Here is a 22,561-nt window from a genome sequence, read left to right on the forward strand (position 1 = left end):
CCTATTTGTTTTTTTGGCAGTTCATGGTGTGTTCAAGACTCTTCTCCAGCACCACAACTCAAAGACATCAATGTTTCTTCTGTCATTTTTAGTCATTGTCCAGCTCTCTGATGTATATATCAAGTAATTGCAAAGACCATGGCCTGGATTAGGCACACCTTGGTCTCTGGACTGACATCGTTGCATTTGAGTACTCTGGAGAGGTCCCTGACAGATTTTCCCAGTACAATTCATCTTTTGTTTTCCTGACAGCTGGTTTCAAGAGTGTTGATTGTGGCACTAAGCAAGCTGTAATTGTTAACAATCTCAATCTTTCCTCTACCTAACATGGTGCTACCAATCGGCCCAGTGGTGAGAATCTTTGTCTTCTTGATGTTGAGTTTTAATCCATATTGAAGACTACTGTCTTTGACTTTCTGTAGTAAGTGCTTCAGGTTCTCTTCAGTTTCAGCAAGCAAGGTTGTGTCATCTTGATGCTACCTTCCTCCTCATAAAGCCCAGCTTTCCAAATGATCTGCTGTGCATATAGAGTGAAAAGAAATGGAGACAGAACGCATCCCTGATGCACACCTAACCAATATTATTACCATATTCCTGGTTTTGAAGATGTTTCCAATGTTTCCCAAGTATATGTATTTTCTGGGATTCTTTTAGATATTCTTCATCAGATCAAGAAAATTCCCCTTTATTTTTAATTAAGATTTTTATCATAGTTAAACTAAATGTTATCAAATGTCTCTGTGCATATAATGAGATGATTTTTCCTCCTTAAATCTGTTAATGCAGCTAAGGAAATTTATATCTTTTATGATATTAACCCATACTCACAATCCTAGGATAAATCTAGAAACTCTAACACCCTGAATAAGTCATTGAAGCGTCAAATTATAGATGGTCTTAACAGCCATAATGTGAAAGTATAATTTTATATAGATCAGGGGACCACTGGAGGGTTTTGACAAGGAACTAGTAATATTGGAGTTCATAAAAGCCCACTGGGCATATTATTATTGATTTTACAGATCTAGAATAAGTGTAGACAAATAAAGTTCTTCTGGAAGTATTAACAATAATCTCTGATGTGGTTAGTGATTCAGAGGAAAGCTTGCTCTCCCTTGTTCTCCTACTCTACACTGTCCAATCTTCCAAGACAGTCCAATAATGAGGCTTCTGAATAATACGTTTTATGTACAATATGTCTCAGAAATAGATTGTCTATTGCCAACAAATTAGAATTCAACAATTTGCACTCAAGTCTCTATGAAAGAGCAAGTGACTTGCTGATGACCGTAGAGGCAGCAGGAGAAAGGACACCTAGTTTGTCCATCTTCATCCTGAGTGCTTTCTACCTTTGGGGCGGAGGCAAGGCTTTGCATCAGGAGAAACCCTCTTTGTTTTCCTGCTCTGATCCTCCATGAAGATATGGGAAACCTGGAGCGGATTCTGAGTCGCTAGGATCTGGAAGGTACAGCCTTGTAGACGGCGCACTGACCTAGGTAGGGTGCCTGATAAGGAAAGAGAAAGTTTGAGGCAAGATGAGATCTGAGTTCAGGTCTTCTTTATTTGAAACTCAAGATATTTCCACCACAGCCTGTGTCTTTCAGCAATATCATACCTGTATGCAAATACATGCATATGCACAGAGATCTCAGCCTACGATCACAAACTTGGGCCCTGAGTTGTAGGATTTCACTATTACCTCCCTTAAACTTTTCTCCCTTTATTCATACTAGGTCTTATTTTGACCCAACACCTCCATCTCTGCACTACTGAGTTCCTAATCCTCAGAATGTTCAGTTCGTGATCCCAGTCAATGCTAGTGAATGCCTCTGTTCCCACCTATAAAACAGAGGCAAAAAAAAACAACAACCACACACAGAGGCATATCACTACTCTCTTGTTTAAGTCCAAGGTCTGAGGCTGTTATTTCAGCCTAACGGGAGTGAAAAATCAGACACACATATACATACTTCTCTGAGCAGACTCAGTCACAAGACATTTTTGGCTGAGAAGCATTCGTCAGCAAATTACCTTCCTCCAACCACAAAGTGGTTAATTTCTCCAAAAAGCAAAGACTGACTTTCAGATTTTATCTTCCCTTATGCCTCAGTCCCTATTCAAATCACATATGGTTTCAGGAATCCCCAACCAACCCAACTGAGATAATTCACCCTTCAGGGTTTCATGATCTATCAAGAGGTGCAACCCATAAAATTCTCCCCATAGTCAGTGTCAGTTTCCAGTACACCTTTCCACTGGACCTGAAGCCCTGGCTACTGAACAAAGATGCTTTCATCTATGCCCAGATATCCAGACTCCCCAAGACACTCTAAAATTGAGCTATATTTAAGAGTCAAATGGGTCACCAATCATACATGCTGGGGAAAAAGTATGAGCAAGGTAGAATCATTGTTCTTTGTTAAAGAAATATACAGAAATGACCATGTAAGCTATTTTCTACTGACCTGCAGCAAAATCAGGACACACCAAAACAGTCAACTTTGTCTAACCACCAGATCTCCGGCTCAATGACTTTATTGATTTCACATACACTCTCCAATTATTAGGGAGCTCTGGTGGTGTCGTGGGAAGGAGCTGTTGTACAACCTTATCAGACTCCAGTTCGAATCCACCAGCTGCTACATGGGAGAAAGATGGGCGAGTTCCTTCTGTGTAATTTACTGTCTCTGAAAACCCACTGGATGGTCAGCTATGAATCAGTTCCAACTTGGTTTTAACGTAAATTACAATCTGTTATTATTAAACAGACTCATCTGAAACAGACGGCACCCTGTTGGGCCCATTGTGGTGAATGACTCCTCTAGTCTCACAGGTAAAAAGGCCACAGAAAGTATTGGAAGTTATATCAAATATACCTCATACTCTCACAGATACTCATGGATCGCATTCAAGAAGTCATCTAGTCTCACAGCCAGTAAAATTACTGCCATATCAAAACAACTATGAGATACCATCTCACCCCAGTAAGAATAGCAAAATTTAACAGAACAGCAAGCAACAAATGCTGGTGACATTGTGGAGAAACTGGAGCCCTTATTCACTGTTGGTGGGAGTGTAAAATGGTGCAACCACTGTGGAAAGTGGTGTGGCGCTTTCTCAAAAGGTTGAAAATATAAATACCATTTGACCTAGCAATTCCACTACTGGGAATATACCCCAAAGAGACCATAACTGCCACCCAAGCAGATATATGCACACCCATGTTTATTGCAGTTTTGTTCACAATAGCAAGGAGTTGGAAACAACCTAAGCGCCCATCAACAAATGAATGGATAGAGAAGCTGTGGTATATTCACCCAATGGAATACTATGCTGCATTGAAAAACAAGGAACTCATGCAATATTATTCAAAATGGGTGACCCTGGAGGACATTATGCTGTATGAAATATCTCAGTCACAAAGGGACAGATAAGATACTACATAGTGCCACTGTTGTAAAATGGGACTGACCTCGGGGTTGGGGAGAGACTGAGAAAGATGAGATAAATAATGTATACTGCATTGAAACAGATGAGGGAGTTTAAAATGGATGTGTGACTAGGTATTATTGTCATGACAGGAGTCCAGAATGAAGGCTGCATAGTGAAGTGGACCTGGGGGGAGGGATTGTAAAGCAATGAAAGAATTTTTATTTTACTTTTCAAAGAGAAGAGTGTACTGTGGGGAAGGGGTGGGAAGGGAGAAAAGTGCAACAATGAATTAATGGAAATCCAAAGTCTCTGTAAATTTTCATTAAAATTAATTTTAAAAATTATTAATAAGAAAAAGAAACAAACACTGCCATAGATCTGCCTTCTGACCCTTCTGCTTCTTTTTCCCCATCCTAGACCATGACAGAGGCCTGCTGTTCCCCACTCCAGAGAGTCTCCCTTCAGGTGCTTCCTATACATGAGTGCTAAAGTGATCCTTTTAAATGGTCACGTTGAGCACATCTTTTAGAGCCTCATTATGGCCCAGTGACAAGAAGCTGTGCTGCAATCCCAAAGGCACACTGTTCAAATCCACCAAATGTTCAGCGGGAGAAGGATGGCAATCTCCTTCTGTGAGATTAGCTGCCACTGAAAACCTGCAGGAGGGTCAGCTCTGGGTTGGTTCTGACTCAACAGTACACAGCAATAACAGCAACAGCCACATGTTTGTCTCTGGTGAACCTTTGCCATTCCCAGAAGTCTCTTGGGGAACCATGAATGTGATATGCTAAAGGCTCATTCAGAACTCTCTGTTTCCATTTGTGCTATATATTGTTGTGGTCATTGTTAAGTGCTATCAAGTTGAGTATGACTCATAGCAACCCTCTGAACCACAGGTCTGAACCCCGTCCTATCCCGTGTCATCCTCACTAACTCTGATACACTTAAGCCCATTGCTGTCGTCACTGTGTCAATCCACCTAGTTGAGGGTCTTCCTCTCTTTTACCACTCCTCTACCTTTCCAAGCACGTTGTCCCTCTCCAAGGAATAACTTCTCCTAGCAATATGCCCAAAGTATGTGAGATGAAGCTACATCATCTTTGCCTCCAAGGAGCATTCTAGCTGTACCAAGACATATCTATTTCTTCTTTTGGCAGTCCATGGGATATTCTGTACTCTTCTCCAGCACCACAACTCAAAAGCATAAATTCTTCTTCTGTTATCCTTATTCATTGTCCAGTTCTCAGACACGTAGCAAATGATTGGAAAGACTATGGCCTGAATCAAGTGCACCTTAGTCCTTAAAATGACATCATTGCTCATCAATAATTGAAAGGTTTCTGACTACAGACTTTCCTAGTGCAATATGTCTCCTAATCTCCTGACTGCTAACATTGAGAATGGGAATTCTAGAACACCTAATTGTGCTCGTGTGAAACCTATACCTAGACTAAGAGGTTATTGTGTAAGCAGAACAAAGGAACACCACATGGTTTAAAATTAAGAAAGGTGTGTGTCAGGGCTATATCCATTTTCCATACCTATTTAATTCATATGTGGAAAAGATGATTCAAGAAGCTAGTCTCTGTGAAGAAGAATGTGACATCAGGATTGGAGGAAGACTCAGCAATAACCTTCAGTATGCAGATGACACAATTTTGCTTGCAGAAAAGAAAAAGGACTTGAAGTACTAGCTGCAGAAGATCAAAGACTGCAGCCTTCAATACAGATTGCATCCCAACATCAAGAAAACAAAAATCCTAGCCACTTGACCAATAGGCAAGATCAAGATAGATGTAGGGGGAAAAAAGATAGATGGGGGAAAGATTGAAAGTGTCAATGACTTCATCTTTCTTGAATCCACAACCATTATACTTGGTTCTATATATTGGAACCTTTATATAGGAGAGAGTACCTATGTAAGATTCCTTTCCAAAGGACTTTAATAACTTGAAATTCAGCTGCCTTGAAAACAGAGATGATTCTTGCCTACTAGGTACTCCTTTGCATGTTCCCAGGAAAGACTGTTCCTTGGAGAAGGACATCCTGCTTGGTAGGTGGAGAGACAGGAAAGGAGAGGAAGATCCTCAACCAGATGGATTGACACAGTGACAACAGCAATAGGCGTGAGTGTGTCAGATAGTGAGGATGGCACAGGACAGGACAGGATTAAGATCTATTGTCCATAGGATCGCTGTGATCATACCTGCACCAAGCCTAAATGCCAGTTGTATCCCCCACTCAGATATTTAATGAGTATCTATTATGCACCACACATATGAACTATCCCTTCCAAACAGATTCATCTTCCTCTCCCTGCATCATAATCTAAATACTTGTTCTTCAAGGACCAGCTAAGCTTTGCCTCCTCTGTAAAATCTCCTGAGTATTTTAATCCTAAGTAATCAGCTAGGGACCTTTCCAAATTATTGAGGAGTAGTGATGTCAGTTTGAAGACTAAGGTGCATCTAATTCAGGCCATAGTCTTTCCAATTACTAGCTATGCATCTGAGAGCTGGACAATGAATAAGGATGCCAGAAAAAGAATTGATGCCTTTGAGCTGTGGTGTTGAAGAGCACTGAACATCCCATGGACAGCCAAGAGAACAAACAGATAGGTCTTGGAGAGGGAGAAATTGGAATGCTCTTTGGAGGCGATGATGAGACTACACCTCACATACTTTGCACATGTTGCTAGGAGGTGCTATTCCTTGAAGAGGGACATGATGTTGGGAAGGGTGGAGGGTCAGTGAAGGAGAGAAAGACCATCAATCAGGTGGATTGATATGGTGACTGTTGCAATGGAAGTGTGAGGATGGTGCAGGATAGAACAGGGTTCAGATGTTTTGTTCATAGGGTTGCTATGAGTCGTGCTCAACTCGATGGCACCTAACAACAACAATGTCTTCCTTCTCTTAATTCCCTTAGTATCCCTGGTCTGTAATCAACTGGTACATAGAATACTATCTGTAATTGATTACTTTTGCACAGCATACAAAACTAGCTACAGACCCTCCTCACACTGGATTGTCTTTTCATAGAGATAAAGAACTTTTATATGTGTCTAAAGAACTCTTATAAGAGCGTAGGGAGCTCTGGTGGCCTAGTGGCAAGAAACTGTGCTGTAATGCCAAAGGCACATGGTTCAAATTCACCAGCTGCTCCACAGGAGAAAGATAGGCAATCTCCCCCTGTGCAATTATCTGCCTCTGCAGGCCTACCAGAGGATCCGTTTTGACTCGATGGTACATAACAACAACAAATATGTGTCTGAGGACTCTTTATACAGCTTAGCTAACCCTGGTTAAAGCTTTTATCCATTAATTTTGTTAAGAAAATAGAGTTGGCCTTCATAGTGAAATCATAAGTCATAACACACAAAGTATGAAGTATAAATGCTATAAAAATGTATCAGAAAGATGGTGGTCATGGAAGTAGGGATATGCTAGGGAGTGTATAACAAGTCACCTACCAAAACTTTCTTTTTTAAAAAAAATTTTAAATGTATAAGTTCTAAATTCTAGGCCTTCTTCTCATGCCACACTACCCCCAAAGCCTTTTTTTCTGTTTTCTTCTACTCACTAAAGTCCAAATCCATATAGCTAAATGACTTATATGACTTTCCTTCCTAGATTGTGCACAGGTAACACATTCTCAATATATGCAAAACTGATGCTGCCCATCCTCCTTCAAGATCTTTCTGTATCTCCATATCAGAGTAATAAGCCACCACCAGAAACTTACCTGTCAGAAACTGAGGTATCATCTCCCCACTCTCTCCACTCCTCACATTTAGGCACCACGCCTATCAGACTAAGGTGCACCTCAGGCCATGGTCTTCACAATTACTTCCTATGCATCAGAAAGCTGGACAATGACTAAGGATGATAGAAGAAGAATCGAGGCCTTTGAGTTGTGATGCTCAAGAAGAGTATTGAATATATCATGGACGGATAAGAGAACAAACAGCTCTGTCCTAGAGAGGGTGAAACCAGGTTGCTCCTTGGAAGCAAGGATTTTGAAGCTCTGTCTGACATACTTTGGGCATGTTGCAGGGAGGGACCAGTCCTTGGAGGGGGACATCATGCTTGGAAGGGTGGAGGGACAGTAAAAGACAGGAAGACCCTGGATGAGATGGATTGACTGAGTGCCTGGAATAATGGAGGTAGGTGTATCAGAGACGATGAAATCAGCTCAATATAGAGCACAGTTCAGAGCTGTTGCACAAAGGGTCATTGTGAGTCGGAGTTGACTCGACAGCACATAACAACAACCTATCAGTTCTGGCCTTTAATCTCCGTCACTGCCTTCTCACGAATACTACTATAGCCATCTCAGTTGAGGTCTCTTGCTTAGATTACAATAACCTGTTCCCAGAACCAAATGACCTTGAGGAGGTGGACAAGGCAAGTCCTACTTGAAACCTTTTACTGGTTCATCTTTAAGACTCGGACTAGATTTTAAAGATTTACCCTGGTTCTCTGTAATCTAATTGCTGCTCTAAATAGGTCTTGTTATTAAAATACAAATATTCAAATACTTGCAACTGCCGAAATACACCAGTCTCTCCTGCCTGACGGGACTTTGTCTGTGTGAAAAACACTTTTCATTCCCACCTACTCTGCCATATGTTTAGCTAGTTTCTACATGTCCTTCAAGTCTCTTCCTGGAAAACTTCCCTGTCTTTCTCCACTATCCACTAGATCGGGTTCCCTCTTCTATCTTCCCACAAGATGCTGTGCTTCCCTCTGTATTATACTGTAATTACCTCTTATCTGTCTCCCCGAGTATGTGCTTAACTGTTAAATGTTTAACAATTGCTTGGTGAGGGAAAGTCTAATTTGCAGCATTCTCTCGTTGTCCTGGTTTAAAACACTTGCATCATGACAACTTTAAAACTACCAATGTGATATCACGGAAATGTGTGGACTTGGGTAGAGGCATCAGCCACATCCTAACACATCATTTTATTGTGTTCATGCTTCACCAAAACAAAGATGCAGCCTCAAAATCACTGTTGTTGTTGCTAAGTGCCTTGGAGTAGAATATGACTCACAGAGACTCTATGCACAAGAGATCTGAGCTCTGACTTATCCTGCACCATCCTCATCTCTGACACACTTGAGCCCATTGTTGTAGTTGCTGTGTTAATTCATCTGGTTGAGGCTTTTCCTCTCTTTCACTAACCCTCCACCTTTCCACGCATTATGTCCCTTTCCAGGAAATAGACTCCCCAAGCAGCATGCCCAAAATATGTGAGATGAAGCTTTGTCATCCTTGCCTCCAAGAAGCACTCTGGTTTCACTTTCTCCAAGACATATCGATTTGTCCTTCTGGCATTCCATAGGATATTCAACACCCTTCTCCAACACCAACATTCAAAGGCATCAATTCTTCTGTCTTATTCACAATCCTTATTCATGAGCTCTCACATGCACAGCAGGTAATTGGAAAGGCTGTGGCTTGAGTCAGGTCCACGTTAGTCTTTAGACTGACATCATCGCTCTTTACAACTTTGGAGAGGTCCCTGACAGCAGACTTTCCAAATGCAATATGTCTCCAGATCTCCTGGCTGCTGGTACCCAAAAGTGTTAATTGTGGACCCACACAAGATGAAATAGTGGGAAATTTCAATCTTCTTCCCATCTATTATGAGGTTGCCCATATAGATAATAGTAAAATAAGTGTGACAGGAGAAATGGATGCCTTTGAGTTGCAGTAGTGGAGGAGAGTACTGAATATCCCACGGACTGTCAAAGGAAGAGTTTTGGAGAAAGTGAAGCTAAAGTGCTCCTTCGAAGCAAGGACAGTGAAGCTTCATCTCACACACTTGGCATGTGTTACTAGAAGAGGCTATTCCTAGAAGCAGGACATCATGCTTGGAAAGGTGGAGGGACAGTGAAGAAGAGAAAGACCCTCAACCAAGTGGACTGACACAGTGACTGCAGCAACGGGCTGGAGTGTATCAGAGACTGTGAGGATGGCACAGGATAGGGCAGGGTTCAGATCCATTCAGGGGGTGGCTATGAGCCGTACTCAACCCAAGGACACCTCACAACAACAACAGGCTAGGTACGAGGTGGTGATTTTTGAAAATTTATTACTTCTTCAAATATAGTTCCTTATTTGTAGGCTTGTATAATTTACTTTTTAATAATAGCTATGTTTCATAAACAACTCACAAAATTCTGAAAATCTAACAATCAGTTCTTGGAAGTGAGTAAGTGCTGGCTCCGGGATCACTGCTCCCCTAGAATATGAACTCCATGGGCTCTACGATTGTGTGTTGTGTTCCCTCCCCCCGTATTCTTAGCCCCTGACACACAATGTTGTTGTTGTTGTTATGTGCCATCGAGTCGTTTGCGACTCATAGCGACCCTATGTACAACAGCCCTAAACCATGCTCTGTCCTGTGCCAATCGCATTGCCTCTGACTCACCCATCCCGATTACCCCAGTCACTGAATCAATCCACCTCATAGAGGGTCTTCCCCTCCTGCGCTGTCCCTCCACCCTACCAAGCATGGTGTCCCTCTCCAAGGACCTGTCTCTCCATACAACATGTCCAAAGTATGTCAGACGAAGCCCCAGAAATAGGAGTTCAATAAATTATAATTGAGTAAATAAATGAGTGGACCAAAAATAAAGTGAAATGTAACTATTGACTGTTCTGTCTTTCCTCACTTCCTCTCATTAAAATAATTGTGGCTTCATCTCCCTCAACTTCCCCTCCTGTCTCGTCCTGTTCCCCCACCAACTTCCTTAGCCCACTCAGTCCCCCGCATTAGTGATGCAGAATCAAAAAAGGGAGAGAGAACCAGCATCACCTAGAGAAGAGGAAGGAGAGGAAAACTGGTTGCTGCTTATTATGTTGGTTCTTAGGCTGCGTCCACTGCTGAGCAAATGCAGGCAACAAGTGGAAGTGTAGGGACCCTACAGGACAGGCCAGCAGGGGAGGAGACAAGAATGTCTCTGAAAAGGCTGACCATGCAGAAGTACTGGGGAGATCTGACAAATGAGCAGCTCCAGAGAGGCAGGGCATGTGAGAATGGGGAGGAGAAGAAAGAGATGTCTGAGAAATGCTGCTGAAGGTTAGAAATTCTATCTACTCTGAAAGTCTTCAGGAAAGATAAATAAAATTCATACAGCTATGGACTGTACTTCTTTAAAGGTGACTACCTTCAGATACTGGAGCAGATGGGGCCAGAGTAGATTATGTTCAAGCTATACAGAAGAGAAAGAGCTAAAAAGAGGCAAAGTCACTAACGAAGGCAAAACAACTCCAAGCTACACTAAGACAAAGCTGAATGCAGTAAAACCCTTTTTAGGACGTGTCCTTTAGAAGGGGATGACAACAATAAGAATCAAACCAAGCTAGCGCCATCCCACACTATCTCGGAAAGACAGTGATTTAATCACCAGACCTTGTCATTTGATTCAGCCTCAGGTCACATCCCTGGGTGGAGCTTGGCCATAACTCAGCTCTAGTTCACTATGCGGCCTTTTGATTAGTTTCGTCTCCCCCACTATCCTCTTTCAGGGGGTTCAGGTAGGGTAGTCCACAGGAAATTGTGCTAATTCTTCCTGGTGGTTCAAATCCGTCAGTAGCTCCAAAAACACAGGAACTCTCCTCCTGAGCTTCGACAGCCTCTGAAAACCCCACAAGGTCAGCGGTGAGCTGGTTCTGACTCAACAGCTGAGAGAGAGAGTTCTCTTTCAGGGGAAAACAAATGGCAGCAGCCTCAGGGATGTCTTACCAGTCATAGTTTGCACCACAAGCAAATAAACTGCTCTTCCAAGCTGGGTGACTCTGGCAACACTAATTAAGACTGGATTTCTGAACCTAATGGTTCTAGGCAAACTACGGACTTAGCACGTGTCTCAATCTTCAAATTCAAGGCCAATATGACCAAATTTAGATTTCTCCTTCCAGATTGGGGCTAACCTAGTGGCTTAGTAGTGAAGACTTGTACTGCAAACTCAGAGGCAGGCAGCTCTCTCTAATCCACCAGCAGCTCCAAAAAGGAAAATGGGAAGCCTCCTCCTACGCCATTGACAGCCTTAGAAAACCTGCTAGAGGCTCAACTATGTTGTTTTCTTAACTCCATGGTAATGACTTTGCACTGTGACTTCCATATTCATGAAGGATCTGGCATTTGAAGATGTGCAGGCAACAGAATGCAGGACCTGAGGGTGCAGTCCTGCCACCAGGAGCCACCATCTACACACAGGCTGCCACAGGGCCAGACACTCGTCATAGTCTTTCGGTGCTGTCACTTCAGTTTACCTCCTCAGGCTGGCTCACTGCGTGCACTGGCCCACACGGACATAGAGAAGATATGCATTTAGGAAACTATATAACATGTGGCTAACAGTGATTAGTAGTTGCCATTTACTGAAAGCGGGCCATAGATTAAGTACTTTAATTCTAAGTTCTCGTTTCATTTTCAGCACAACTCGGTGAGATAAACTTGTTCTATCTCAGTCCTAAAACATTGAAATAAAATTTGTCCAAAAGTTCCACATAAGCTAGTAAGTGGAGACTTAGCACTCAAATCCTTCTCTATATAACTCCAGGACCTGTTTTCTTAATAATAATGTCCACTGCCACAAAATAATATCAACAAATCTTCAGGCGGCCAACAAGCAATAAATCCTTATCTTCCACTCTCAAGGTTCTCCACTCGGTAGCCAAAGCAGGTCAAGTGTGGAAGTAGGGAAGCACAGCGAATGTTCTAGATCTTTATATAGCCTTATTCCATTCCACTGGTCATCTGAAATTGTAATGGTTATTGAAGTCCAGGTTATTAATCGTACTGAGTGTGGAATGTCCACTCCCAGGCCTTCATACAAAGCAATCATGCTGCATTAGAGTCAGCTGGCAGCAGCTTCGATTCTGTGACAGATGCTCCTTCACAAAAAACTCAAGAGCAGGTATGCTGCTAATCACATTCCTAACAGCAACATTTTCAGGCTGCTTTCTTCAAAACTCTTTAGTTAGACTTTTAAGTAGGCTGCCTAAAAATGTAAAAACCTAAGAAAAAGGCTTGAACTCAGAAAAAGAGAGAAAAAGATTTTAAAAATTATACCCTTCTTTATGTGGCACCTTAATTAAGAGCCAAGCTTTTCCGTGTGTGTGTGTGTGTGTGTGTGTGTGTGTGTGTGTGTGTGTCTTTGCAAGGCTGCAGTAGATACTTATCAGCTTTTTTTAAAAAGTCCCAGAAAGTTGTGCTGAAATAATCTGAAAATCCTCAGGGATTATAAAAAGTTACAGAATTCTAACTTAAAAGACATTATTGATCATATCAATGACTGTCAAGAGAATAGTCAGGTTTGTCCTGGAGAGGGTGAAACCAAGCTGCTTTTGGGAGGCAGGGATTTTAAACTCTGTCTCACATACTTTGGACATGTTGCCAGGAGGGACCAGTTCTTGGAGAAGGACATCATGCTTGGAAGGGTGGAGGGACTGTGAGGGAGAGGAAGACACTGGATGAGATGCATTGACACAGTGACTGGGGTAATGTGGGCAGGTGTGATGGAGACAGTGAGACTGGCTCAGGATAGGACAGGGTTGAGAGCTATTGTACAAAGGATTACTATGAGTTGCAAGCAACTCAATGGCACATAACAATATGGGAAAAACTAAAGTGTGTTCAAGTGATTTTTTGGGAAATTGTTCAGTTTAACCTAGTTTTGAGATCCAGCTAGAAATTGAAAAGAAAAAATATAATAATTAGGCCAGTTTTATAGTGGCAAATTTCATGAAAGAAAACATTTACTTTGAAAACTTACATTAAAATTTTCTTGTCTGAATCTGTATGATCTAAAATCTAAAACTTAGCAAGCAAAATCCTTAAAACCGAAATCTGGGTGTGAGGAAATCAAGAAGTTTCTTTCACTGATTGTTTTTGTACATGGAAAACTGACAATGCCAAAAAAGTATTTCCAAATTGGAAAATTTGGTTTCAATTATCGTAGTTGAAATGCACATCTGCTTCAAGCAGTAGTGATGCCCAAAATTTGTTCACAAAAGTTTCTATCCATGACTTCTGGAGATGATCCTGGGCAAATCATGTATGTCTTCTTGGAAAATATCTCCTTATTCCTGTATCAATGATGAAAAGATAAGGTCCTTTAGTCTCAGAAGCCCTCTGAGGTCCAGAAGCAGACTCTTCTTAGGAAGGACATGTCATTTAGTCCCGCCTGCTCCCTCTAGGAACCCCTCATACAATTTCATTGCACAATTCTGGGCACATGGTGCTGCTCTCAAGCAGAGGCATTCTTACATTTCTGGTGTTGGGGGAGGGCCCACACCTCACAATTTTAAGATAATAGAAAATTAACTTCATTTTTATAATGCTTCTTCACAGTTCTGCAGATTTGCCAGAGGTTGGACCTGCCTGCAAATTTCATTAAATCCATCTACAAGGCTGATTTCCAGAACTGAAATAAAATGCCAATAACAGTCGTACCCACCCTGTTTAATGTCTATCTGTTCTACACACATACACATCATTTATAACTATAGTAGCTAAAAGCCAGAGACCCTTTTCCTTTAAAAAACAGAGGTAAAGTTACCTTCCTCCAGCTAATAAAGCCATAGTAAGTCTCCTACGTAGGAAGCTAGAGACATCAGAAGGGCCAGCAGAGAGGGGGGGACAGAGGAGGAAAGCAGTAAGAACAAGCACAAGTTTGCAAGTTCTACAACTTTTGGCCTGAAAAGGGGTAATATCCAGCTCATGGTCTCAGATCACTAAAGTATGCCTCAAGGTCTCTACAAAAAAATAGAATACAAATAAATGTTGGTAAAACTAGGAGAAGAACTGCTAATCCCCATCTGGTACCTTAGGGAGCTCTGGTGGTCTAGTGATACGAAGCTGTGCTAGGTACCAGCTGTGCTGGCTGGAATCCACCAGTTGCTCCATGGAAGAAAGACGAATCTCCTCATGTGATCAACTGCCTCTGTAAATCTGCTGGAGGCTTACTTATAGGTTGGTTCCAACTCAACAGTGCAAAACAACAACATGGTATCTTAATGTGAGGAGATAATTTTAGTCAAGACATAGGATGATGGCCTAATAAACTCCCTCAAAGCAAAGGTCTATGTCTGTTTAAGGGTGATACATATAGAAAAGTCCTAAAATATGACTTACAATTATCACTGCTTTTGGATTGTGGTGTTAATGAATAGTTACAAATATCACGTGGACTATCAAAAGAACAAACAAATCTGTCTTGAAGGAAGTGCAAAGAGAGCGCTCCTTGGGGCAAAGATGATGAAACTTCATCTCACATATTTTGGGCATGTTGTCAGGTGAAAGCAAAGGGGCAGGGAAAGAGAAGACGGATTGACACAGTAACTACAGCAATGCGTTTGAACGTGGGTAGAGATGAGCAGTCTCTTCCCATTATGATTTACAGTCTCACAAACCCAAGAGAAGGCTGCATGAGTCTGAACTATCTAAGCAGCAGAGTTTGGGTTTACACAGAAGGGAAAAAAATTCATTCTGAAAATTGGTGACACATTCAAGGTCATATAGCTTATAGTTTCACTACTAGGTCTGTTACTCTAAAATTGTGCTTTTAACCAGCAACCTTTCAAGGTAGAATTTATTTTCATACCCTCATGGCAAAAAAAAAAAAGGAAATGAAAAATAGAATTGTTCATTAGGACTCTCTTAACTGAAATTTGTAATGCTTAAAAACAGCTCCAATTAAGCTTAGTGGGCTGAGTAGGGAACAAGCACCAGATTCAGGATCCCTCCAGTCTTTGGAGGTTGGCCATGTGATCCTAGGCTAGTCATTAGGCTTCTCTGGCCCTGGGTTTCCCAGGGAACTTGTAAAACAAGACTACTTCTCATGCTCAGCCCCTACCTCAAAGCATTCCATGGGGTCAATTACCCATACTGAGATAATAAGGTTGATATTCAAAGATGAACCTGTTCACTGAAGGTTTCACTCTCCCCTCTCAACACTTTCTTCTTAATTATCAGAGCTGATTACAAAAGTTATGAGTTAATCAGCAAATAATCATCCAGCACCTACTATATATACAACTCTATAGTAGTCAATGGGGCAAATTCAGAGGTAAAAAGCATCATATTTGCTCTTGAGAACATGTTTACAAGTTTGGGAGACTTGTAAAATACATGAAGCAATAGCACAAAGAAAGTCTCATGATTCTATTTATTATTCACCACCCAACTATGAGATGCAAATTCAAGATAATGGCATTGGAAGAAACATTAGCCAGGAATGGACAACCGAGAGCTCTGGCAGCGTTAGTGGTAAGGACTGCCTAACTCAAGGCACAGTGAGGCATGATTCAAATCCACCAGCTTCTCCATGGGAGAAAGATGGGCAATCTTCTTCTGTGCAATTTATTGCCTCTGAAAACCCACTGGAGGGTTAATTATGAGTCTGTTCCAACTGGTGATTCGTGACAAAAAAAAACCCTGACATTTCCAAGACAAAGTGGAATTTCAAGACAACTTTGATAGATGGATAACATTGTATATTTCAATTATGTTTTTAGTGAGCTTACAAAGCATATTGGGGCTTTTCCCCAATCATTTTTGCACATTCTGTTCTCCAACATCAATCATAATACACATAATGTCTGATCACCCATTCATTCAACATAGTTCTGCCTTTAACCCATTCCAGTAAGTATTCATTGCCTATTAATTCATTTTCTACTCTCTCCCTAGTAACCATTCTAGATATATTCTCTCTCCATGGTCTTATCCAGTCCTTTTGTGCCTGACATATTCCACACAGCATCATGTCCTCTAGACTTGGATAGGTGGATAATTTTTAGAGTAAAGAAAGGGAAGTGCATTCCAATCAACAGAAACTCTGAGTCTTGATAGAGCTATACTGAGCAAGAGCCTCCTAGAACTGAGAGGGGGCGTGGGTAAGTAGTGGGAATGGAGACCGGAGCCAGATTTCAGAAAACTTGAATGCCTGGCACCGTAAACTGATCTTGGAGAGGGAACAAAAGATGGTGAGGTGAGTGACCTGGTGAGCACTGGCAACTGCCAAGTTTCAATTTCTTGTCCTTCCTCTGCCTCTAGCAAATGTACCAGGTAGTGGAGGAAAAGCAAAAAGACATGTGCATCTAGGTGTCCTGAAGCCACTCCACCTGGCAGGCAGGCACCAGGGCACTGACGAGTGAGAGAGCTCCTTGGAAGTAGAGTAACATTACATTTCTGAACACAGAAATATTATGTCAAAAAAATATATTTTTGAAGCAATGCTTATATCACCTATAGTCACCTGCTGCCAGTCACACAAGAACCTTTCAGCCGAATACATTATGAGTAAAATAAATAGGCATGGATGGAAACCTCTACATCTACATTGCCTCACCCTTCTGTTAGCTGCCATAGGAGAAGATGAGGACAGTACCCACCTGAGCCCCAGACCTCGGAAACAGGCTCCAGCCCGAAAGCTGATGGGCTGCTTGGCCAGCCCTGTGGAGTTCACCACCAAGCTCCTGTAGCAGAGAACACCAAGGAGAGGTGTGCCAGCATCACACACTGTGTGAGCAGACCTAGACACTTCCTGTGGGAGTCACATCAACAGATACAATCCCTGAAGCCTCTTCAGGTAAGAGAACAAGATGACACTCAAACAGCCATCCTAATTCTAATAAGGGGTCATTGTTTTAGTTGCAGTTGTTAGGTGCTGTCATGTAAGACCCATAGCGACCTTATGAACAACAGACCTGAACCCTGTCCTATCTTGTGTCATCCTCATCATCTCTGACACACTTGAACCCATTGCTGCAGTCACTGTCAATCCATCTAGTTTAGGATCTTCCTCAACATCAACAACAAAATAAATAATAATAACAACAACAATAATAATAATAATGTCTAGAGATGCTTAATGACCTCACTCTTTTCAAAGGAGCAACCCATGCAAAGCCAAGTGTTCAGAGAGGTAGTCTTCTGACAGTACTGACTTAGTTGAAGTTGTTATCATTTACCCAGCTTGTTACTGTCTGCATCAGGCAGGCATCTCTGAGGCATTGCCCTGGCCAGACCCCTCCCTTAAACTTCTCCTTCCTCAAAGAAAACAGTGAGCCTTGTCCCTTGCCATCCATATACCCACAGAATGAAAAGCCTCCTCCTGCACAGAGGAGCCCTCCCCTCCCTGCACTGATCACCTTTTCACAATGAAAAAAATCAGATCCTGAGAGAACAGATTGAAAAATGTAAAGAACAAAACCCTCACTATTTAGATCCAGTTGAACTCAGGTATTTTAAAATCCCTTGATTTCCTATTTCTAAAACATACTCCTTCCAGTGTGTCACTCACAAACTTTTCAAGACAAGCGAAACTCCACTCGGAGTGTCTTCTGAACGGGCTGCTCTTCTCTCTCTCCCTCTCCTAAATGAGTGCGTGCCCACAGGCACACTTCTAGGAAAGACAGCAGCCAGGCATGCCTGAGGAAGATTTCCGCACTTCAGCGTCAAAATGCAAGCACTCTATGCCATCCCAGACCTGCTCCGGACATCAAAATCATCACCTAGCAGTGAATAAACACCCTGGGAAAAGAGCCAGGGAAAGGAAACTCCTCCTTGAAACAGCTTGACAAAGGTAATCCCGTGCTGAAAGTACTCCCCAACACCAGCCAGGAAGTCCCTTCTCTGAGGGTGCTATGCTCCTCAGCAAACTCACTCCAGCCGTTGCGGAAGCCAGCTCTCTGGAGATTCAAGCTTTGGAAAGGGTGGGCTTCCCTGCTCTGACTCGGCTTGTCCCTTGGGATCCATCAGTGGCCAGGTCTTGTAAACCTGCCCAGTGAGTGCAAACACAAAAGCTGGTGGCTGCACCACGAGTGAGCACACACTGACACACACACAACACACACTTACACACACATACATACCTTTCACCCTCCATTGTGCGAGGCCCAGCCGGGGTGGTAGCGGTTGAAGTCTGCATGCGCCCGGGAATCCTAGCCCTGCTCCCCAGTCCTATCGCTTCTCTCTGTTCTCAGAGCCCACCAGCGGGGAATCTGATCAGCAACAGTGATTCAGCATGGCTGCAACTGAAACCTCCTCCCTCTCGATCCTCCTTCGTCTGACTTACTCGCGGCGGCTTCTACCGCAGAAGCAGCAGCAGCAGAAAATGTCTTACCCAGAGCTCCCTGCAGCCCTTTCAGCTGCTAAAAGCAGCAACCCACTTGCTCCCCCTCCCCCGCAGGCTTGCTGCTCCGCGGTCTCCTAGGAACCGCGGCAGCTCGGGCAAGCCCAGTGCGGTGCCACTTTTCCAGCTGCCTCCGCATCTGCCTGGGCATCCCCAGACCAGCCAACTGACCAGCCCTAAAATGCTTGCTCCTCCTTTGCCCAAGCTGCAAAGATGCAGACAGTTCCTCACTAGCCCCTACCACCTTGCCTGGGGGGCAGGCGACCAGAGCCTGAGTCTATCAGCTCCGCCACATTTCTGGAATGAGGAGGCCCCTCCGAGGCTTGAGGTAGAGTTTATCCACCTGGAGAAATTCACTTAAGGGTCACAGGTCATGTTCCAAAACCTACAGTAGCGGTGGGAGTTTGTTAGATAGAGGACACCTAGGGAAAAGAGTCTGACAACTGAGAACACGAGGGGAAATCAGGAAAATATAGTCAGCAGAAACAGGTAAGACTGAAACATACCCTATATGATCACAACAGACCAAAAATTGTATTGCATCCAATGAATACTGTACACACTTATTTCCCTAGGCCACACTGAAGGCTCCAACTTCCAAAATACAATGTAAAATCCTAAAATATCTTTCCTAGAGTCTGCTATCTTGAAAGATGCCTTAAATTGTGGCTCAAGTTAAGAAATCTCCCACTGAATTCCCATCTACAGCTAAAGATGTCTCACACATCCGGTACTCTCCCAGCCTCTTGCCTCAAACGTCTTCTCCAATCCCAAACCCTAACTTTCTCTGGGAGTCCAGCTCATAGCCCTGCCTCCTAATCAAGCCCTCCTTGGTCATACATGTTGTTGTTACGTGCTGTTGAGTCGCCTATAACTCATAGTGACCCAATGTACAACAATCCTAGACTCTGCCCTATCCTGTGCCAATCTCACTATCTCCAACGCACCCACTCTAATTACCCCAGTCACTGAATCCACATCTGTTGCCCTATCTGCTAGTCTAAGTGTATTCTATATCTGCTAATCTAAGTGTATTCTATTGTACATAAGGTTTTCAAAGGCCTGCTATTTCAGAAGTGGATGGCAAATCCTTCTTCCTAGTCTGTCTTAATCTGAATGCTCAGATTTAGAAAAATATCTGACAGACAAGCATTTTATAGAACAATGCAGATGAAAGATCTTTCCCAGTTGTAGAAATAGCCAGTAGTTTTAGTTTTGTCCCTGCCCTTGACGCAAATCCCTTGACATACACTTTCAGAATAACCAAGTATGACCTCGCTGTCCATTTTACACCTGATATACTGCCTTGGGTAATCATTTTCCCCCACATTATCTTAATTCCCAAACTGAAGCATAATCTGTTGGAAGGCCAGGGGTTTCCAAACCACACCCAAGAGTCTTAGTGATTGAATAAATCAGTCGAGGAAACTGATTTAGAAACTTCCCTAAAGCCTCAGAAAAATTAGACAGAAGCAGGTCTGTGCTGGGAAACTTCACTGGTGCTCCACACTACTAGCTGAGTGCCCTTTAGCAAGTCTTCAACAGCCACTCGGGGCCTCAGTTCCTTCACCATAGGACAGAGGCAGCCTAGATCATCTCTAGTGTCTCTTTCATCTTCAAAAGCATTATTTTTAAAATGTTTTCAATATTCCATATCTTTCATTTCATTAAAATCACTATAATATTGAGAAGAAGTTCTCATTGGACTCTGTTTTATGAAACCTCAGTGATGATAAGATGATGTGTCTAAGTACAAAAAAAATCCTGTTGTTGTTACAATTGTGACCTATAAAATTTCTTCATTGGCTGAAACCAAGGGGCAAGAGAACGGAAGCACTGATATTGAGATATTAGAAATTAAGAAAAATTTAAACTTTATTTGTTGTTGTTGTTGTTATGTACTATAGAGTCAGAATCCACCCATAGATGACCCTCCAGCATGTTTTTAGAGGCAGTTAATTGCATGGGAGGAGATTGCCCATCCTGTTCCATCAGAGCAGATACTGGCCTCAAACCTTGTGCCTACGATATTGCAGCAGAGCTTTTTGCCAGTAGGCCACCAGAGATCCTAACTTTGTATTTTATTGTTGTTATGTACTATCGAGTCACCTGCGACTCATAGCAATCTATGTATAGCAGCTCTAAACACTGCTCTAATCCCTTATGAACCTCATTGTCTCTGACACACCTATCCCCATTACCCCAATGACGGAATCAATCCATCTCATTGAGGGTCTTCCTCTCCTGTGCTGTCCCTCCACCCTCTCAAGCATGATGTCCCTCTCCAAGCACTGGCCCCTTCTTGCAACCTGTCCAAAGTATGTCAGACGAAGCTTCAGAATCCTTGCCTCCAAGGAGCAGCCTGGCTTCATCCTCACCAGGACGAACTTGTTTGTTCTCCAAGAAGTCCATGGTATGTATATTCAATACTCTTCTCCAGCACCACAGCTCAAAGGCATCAACTCTCCTTCTATCTTCCCAAATAATTGTCCAGCTCTCTGATGCATAGCAAGTAATTGCAAAGATCATAGCCTGTATCCGGCACACCTTAGTCTCCAGACTGGCATCATTGCTCTTCAATACTTTGGAGCAGTCTCTGACAGCAGACTTGCCAAATGCAATTTGCCTTTTAATTTGCTGGCTGCTGGCACCAAGAGTGTTGATTGTAGAGCCAAGCAAACTGAAGCTGTCAACAATCTCAGACTCTTCATCATTCATCATGATGCTGCCAATCAGCCCAGTGGTGACAGTCTTTGTTTTCTTGATATTGAGCTTCAATCCATATTGAAGGCTGCAGTCCTTGACCTTCTGCAGCAAGTGCTTCAGGTCCTCCTTAGTTTCAGCAAGCAGGATTGTATCATCTGCATAACGCAGATTATTGATGAGTCTTCCTCCAATCCTGATGCCACACTTCTCATAGAGCCCAGCCTCCTGGATAATCTGTTCTGCATATAGATTTAAAATATATGGAGACAGGACACATCCCTGCCATATGCCCTTCTCAATTTTGAACCATGCAGTGTTTCCTTGCTCTATTCTGACAACTGCCTTCTGGTCCAAGTATAGGTTTTGCATAAGCACAATCAAGTGTTCTTGGATTCCCATTCTTTTCAGAATCAGCCACAGTTTGTTGTGATCCGCACAGTCAAATGCCTTTGCATTATCAATGAAACACAGATAGACATTCCTCTGGTACTCTCTGCTTTCAGCCAAGATCCATCTGATATTACCTATAATATCCCTAGTGCCACAGCCTCTTCTAAATCCAATCAAACTGGTTGGGTGTTGTTCTTGAAGATTAACTCCCCTGACATATCAGTGTCATCTTAGATGAGGCCATTACCTAAAGTCATTCTTTCTCAACTGAAAAGAGGCCTGGAGAATTTTATTTTACATCCTAAACCAGGGTCCTCCTTGGAGGCAAGGATGATGAGACTGTCTCATACTTTGGGCATGGTGTCAGGAGAAGCTAGTCATGCTTGGAAACGTGGAGGGTCAGTGCAAGAGAGGAAGACCTTACCTTCACCAAGATGGATCGACACAGTGACTATAGAAATGGGGTCAAGTATGTTGGAGATGGTGAGGTTGGCTCAGGATAAGGTGAGGTTCAGAGCCATTGTTCATAGGCTCACTAAGAGTCATTGTTGACTTAACTGCACATAACAACATAGTCCTGTAAGGCAATTTTAGGCTTGACTCTGTTCTTTATTTCTTTCAGTATAAGAAATGTCAAGTGTGTTCTTCTTTTGGTCTTTTAACTCCAGTTATTTTTATATTTCACTGTTAACACTTTGGTATTTTTGAGCTGTCTTTTAAAATCTTCTATTCAACTTTCTTATTTCATGATTTCTTCCTTTAGCTTCTCTACATTTAAAAGTAGAGTTAATATCAAGCAAAATATTGCTGAAGATCATCCAAAAATGGCTAGAACAGTACATTGATAGAGAACTCTTAAAAGTTCAAGCAGGTTTTAG

General features: G+C 42.5%; 1 protein-coding gene across 1 annotated transcript in view; it reads right to left on the bottom strand.

Annotated features, from left to right (window-relative positions):
* The window catches only part of KLHL3 (kelch-like family member 3), a 177,903-nt gene extending 159,102 nt beyond the window's left edge, over positions 1-18,801 (bottom strand). Inside the window, exon 1 of the mRNA XM_006899495.1 lies at positions 18,328-18,801. Coding sequence (XP_006899557.1) covers positions 18,328-18,383 — 56 coding nt within the window. The 5' untranslated portion in view covers positions 18,384-18,801. The remainder of the gene's footprint in view (positions 1-18,327) is intronic.
* Between the last annotated feature and the right edge of the window lie 3,760 nt (positions 18,802-22,561).

The sequence above is a fragment of the Elephantulus edwardii genome, unplaced genomic scaffold (assembly GCF_000299155.1).
Source record: "Elephantulus edwardii isolate Elephantulus edwardi_28Jun2011 unplaced genomic scaffold, EleEdw1.0 scaffold00259, whole genome shotgun sequence".
NCBI classification, from domain to species: domain Eukaryota; kingdom Metazoa; phylum Chordata; class Mammalia; order Macroscelidea; family Macroscelididae; genus Elephantulus; species Elephantulus edwardii.